At 61.7% G+C, this 4,244-nt stretch overlaps 1 protein-coding gene across 1 annotated transcript; it reads left to right on the top strand.

The window, feature by feature from the left end:
- The first annotated feature begins 274 nt into the window (after nt 1-274).
- LOC120963209 (uncharacterized) lies at nt 275-3,489 on the top strand. The gene is made up of 2 exons (XM_040387786.1): nt 275-499; nt 3,370-3,489. Exons 1-2 carry the CDS (start codon nt 275-277, stop codon nt 3,487-3,489), a joined length of 345 nt encoding a protein of 114 aa, XP_040243720.1.
- Nucleotides 3,490-4,244: the final 755 nt, after the last annotated feature.

A 4,244-nucleotide genomic window follows, 5' to 3' on the forward strand; every position in this document is an offset into this window, starting at 1 on the left:
CTCCCGAGTTCTCATCGACGGCGGCAGCAGCATCAACATCCTCTACCGCGACACGATGACCAAGCTCGGCCTCAAGGCCGAGGACCTGGAGCCGACCCGAACGATCTTCCACGGCATTGTGCCCGGCCTCTCCTGCTCCCCCATTGGCCGGGTCCGGCTAGATGTCTTGTTCGGTGACAGCAGCCACTTCCGGCGCGAACCGATCTGGTTCGAGGTGGTTGACCTGTCCAGCGCGTATCACGTGTTGCTGGGCCGGCCCACGCTCGCCAAGTTCATGGCGGTTCCCTACTACGCGTACCTGAAGATGAAGATGTCGGTTCCCAAGGGCCTCATCACCATCACCGGCGATTACCGCAAGTCCCTGGAGTGCGCCCGAGACGGCACCAAGTTGGCCGAGTCGCTGGTCATTGCCGAGGAGCAGCGCCAGCTCGACCGGATCGTCGCCCTGGCAGGCGAGGCCTCCGCCGCGTCGATCCCGATCCCGGACCCGGCCGACGAGGCCGCCTTCAAGCCCTCCAAGGAGACCAAGAAAGTGAAGCTCAACCCAGAAGACCCCAGCTGCAGCAAGTACGTTGTCATAGGCGCCCGCCTCGACAGCAAATAGGAAGGCGAGCTCGTCACTTCCTCCGTGAGAATCGGGATATCTTCGCATGGACCCCCAAGGACATGTCGGGTATCCCAAGGAAGTACGCCGAGCACAAACTTCACGTCCGCAAGGACGCCAAGCCTGTCCGTCAACCCCTACGACGATTTTCCGAAGAGAAGAGAAGAACCATTGGTGAAGAGGTCGCCAAGCTTTTGGTGGCCGGCTTCATAATGGAAGTGTTTCACCCCGAGTGGCTGGCCAATCCAGTCCTCGTCCTGTAGAAGAACAAGACCTAGCGCATGTGTATCGACTACACCAGCCTCAACAAGGCTTGTCCCAAGGATCCGTTCGCCCTCCCGCGGATCGACCAAGTCATCGACTCGACTACTGGGTGTGAGCTCATGTCCTTCCTGGACGCTTACTCCGGCTACCACCAGATCAAGCTGGACCCGGCCGACGCCCTGAAGACGTCCTTCATCACGCCCTTTGGGGCGTATTGCTACATCACCATGTCGTTCGGCTTGAAGAACGCCGGCGCCACCTTCCAGCGCTGCATGCAGAAATGCCTGCTGCCGCAACTCGGCCGCAATATCCACGTATACGTGGACGACATCGTGGTGAAGACCAAGCAGCACCTCACGCTCCTCGACGATTTGAAGGAAACCTTCACCAACCTCCGCGAATACAAGGTCAAGCTTAACCCGGAAACATGCGTCTTCGGCGTCCCGGCCGGAAAGCTACTCGGCTTCCTCGTCTCGGAACGCGGCATTGAGGCGAACCCGGAGAAGATCAAGGCCATCGAGCGCATGCGCAAGCCGGCTCGGCTGCGCGATGTCCAGAAGTTCACCGGATGCTTGGCCTCGGTCAGCCGGTTTCTAAGCCGGCAGGGCGTGAGGGGGCTACCCCTGTACTAGCTGATGAAGAAGACGAGCCCGTTCAAATGGAACGGCAAGGCAGACGAGGCCTTCCAAGACCTCAAGCGCATGCTCTCCACCGCACCAGTCCTGACTGCGCCGACCGACAAGGAGCCGCTGTTGCTCTACATAGCCGCGACCTCGCGGGCGGTCAGCACGGTGCTGGTGGTCGAGCGACCAGAGAAGGGCAAGATCCAAGCCGTCCAGCGCCCAGTCTACTACCTGAGCGAGGTGCTCTCCATCTCCAAGCAGAACTACCCGCACTACCAGAAGCTGTGTTACGGCGTGTACTTCACCGCCAAGAAGCTGAAGCAGTATTTCCAAGAGCACGTTGTGACCGTGGTCAGCACGGCGCCTATCGGAGAAATCATCGGGTGCCGGGATGCCTCTGGCCGGGTTGCCAAGTGGGCGATCCAGCTAGCCGGCCACACCATCCTCTACGAGCCCCGCACCTCGATCAAGTCTCAAGCCCTGGCTGACTTCCTCGTCGACTGGACCGAGACCCAGTACTTGCCGCCGCCTCCCAACTTGACGCATTGGCGCATGCACTTTGATGGGTCCAACATGCGACTCGGCTTGGGGGCCGGCATCGTACTATCGTCCCCGAAGGGCGACCGGCTCCGCTACGCGCTCCAGATCCACTTCGCCGCCTCCAACAACGTCGTCGAGTACGAAGCCCTTGTGCACGGCCTCCGGCTTGCCAAGGAACTCGGCATCCAGCGCATCCTGTGCTATGGCGACTCGGACCTGGTGGTGCAGCAGTGCTCCGGCGAATGGGACGCCCGCGACTCCAACATGGCAAGCTATCGCTTCCTCGTCCAGAAGCTGTTCGGATCCTTCGAGGGCTGCGAGTTCCTCCACGTCCCGCGCGCGGAGAACGAAGCAGCCGACACGCTTGCCAAGATCGCCTCGTCATGACAAGCCATCCCGTCCGGCATCTCCCTCGAGCACCTGCGCAAGCCGTCCGTCAAGCCATCGCCGGACTCTGAGTCCATCCACGTTCCAGACGACCCGGCTGCACCTCAACCCGGCCCGGGGACTGCTGAACCCGGCCCAGGGGCTGCTCAGCTCGACCCGGCCACTATCGCCCCGGACCCGGCCGTCGCCTTCCCCGACCCGGGGGCTGCTCAACCCGGCTCAGGGGCTGCCGACTCGGAACCCACCCTGGTGGCCGTCTTCGCCGTGGTTACGGCTCCATCTTGGGCCCTCCCAATATCAGAATTTTTGGAGAACGGGGTTCTCCCCACGGACGAGACCGAAGCTCGGCAAGTGCAGCGCCGGGCGTCCGCCTACAGCATCATCAACAACGAGCTCGTCAAGCGCAGCTCCACCGGCGTGTTCCAGCGCTGTGTCGAGCAAGAACGGGGCATCGACATCCTCCTCGACATACATCAGGGCGAGTGTAGGCACCATGCCGCATCACGATCCCTGCTGGCCAAGGCGTTCCGCCACGGTTTCTACTGGCCCACGGCCCTCCAAGATGCCGAGTTGCTCGTCCTCAAGTGTGAGGGATGCCAGCGCTTCAGCAAACGCAGCCACCAGCCGGCGTCAGCACTCCGCACCATACCGATCGCTTGGCCCTTCGCGGTCTGGGGACTCGACATGGTGGGACCCTTCAAAACTGCTCGAGGCGGCATGACACACTTGCTGGTGGCAGTGGACAAATTCACCAAGTGGATCGAGGCAAGACCAATCAAGAAACTGGACGGGCCAATAGCCGTCCGGTTCATCAAGGACACAGCGGTGCGCAACGGCATGCCGAACAACATCATCACCGACAACGACACCAACTTCGCCAAGGGCGCGCTCGAGCAATACTGCTCTGTCTCCGGCATCCGCCTCGACCTGGCCTCCGTTGCGCATCCGCAGTCCAGCGGGCAGGTCGAGCGGGCCAATGGACTCATCCTGTCCGGCGTCAAGCCGCGACTCGTCGAGCCACTCATCCGCTCACCCGGCAGCTGGCTTGACGAGTTGCCAGCCGTTCTCTAGAGTCTACGCACCACGCCAAATCGGTCGACCGGGTTCACCCCGTTCTTCCTCGTCTACGGAGCCGAAGCCATCATCCCGACCGACGTCGAGTTCGACTCGCCGCGCGTCGTGATGTACACCGAAGCCGAAGCTAGAGAAGCCCGCGAAAATGGCGTCGACCTGCTCGAAGAAGCACGCCTCCTGGTGCTCAGTCGCTCGCCCATCTACCAGCAAGGCCTGAGGCACTACCACAGCAAGAAGATCAAGCCCCTCGCGTTCCGCGAGGGCGACCTCGTCCTCCGACTCGTCCAAGAGCAGGCAAGCCAGCACAAGCTGTCCCCTCCATGGGAGGGCCCATTCATCGTGAGCAGGGCCTTGCGCGACCGCAACGCCTACTACCTCATCGATGCACGCAAGTCAAGGAAGCGCAAGAAGGACACCGCCGGTGAAGAAACGACCCGGCCGTGGAACGCGGAACTCCTCCGCCCGTTTTACAGTTAGCCGCACGAGCGTATGTATCGTCGCCTTTCGTAAACGCATGAAACTATGGGGTCCCCGAACGAGACTCGGGGGCTGCCTTTTGTCGACCAATTTATTGTGTCCCTATTTTCTTGCATCACTATACCACTGAACCCGGCCACCGGTCCGACTCGCTCGACCCGGGGGCTCAGGGGCTGGCCGGCTCGGTCGCCACCCCGCCGCCTTACTTGGTGATTCCTGATAAAGTTAGGATGCCGCGGTCCCCCACTTCGCCCTAAAGCCACAGATCCAGCTTT

The sequence above is a fragment of the Aegilops tauschii genome, chromosome 4, assembly GCF_002575655.3.
Source record: "Aegilops tauschii subsp. strangulata cultivar AL8/78 chromosome 4, Aet v6.0, whole genome shotgun sequence".
In the NCBI taxonomy this organism is placed as follows: domain Eukaryota; kingdom Viridiplantae; phylum Streptophyta; class Magnoliopsida; order Poales; family Poaceae; genus Aegilops; species Aegilops tauschii.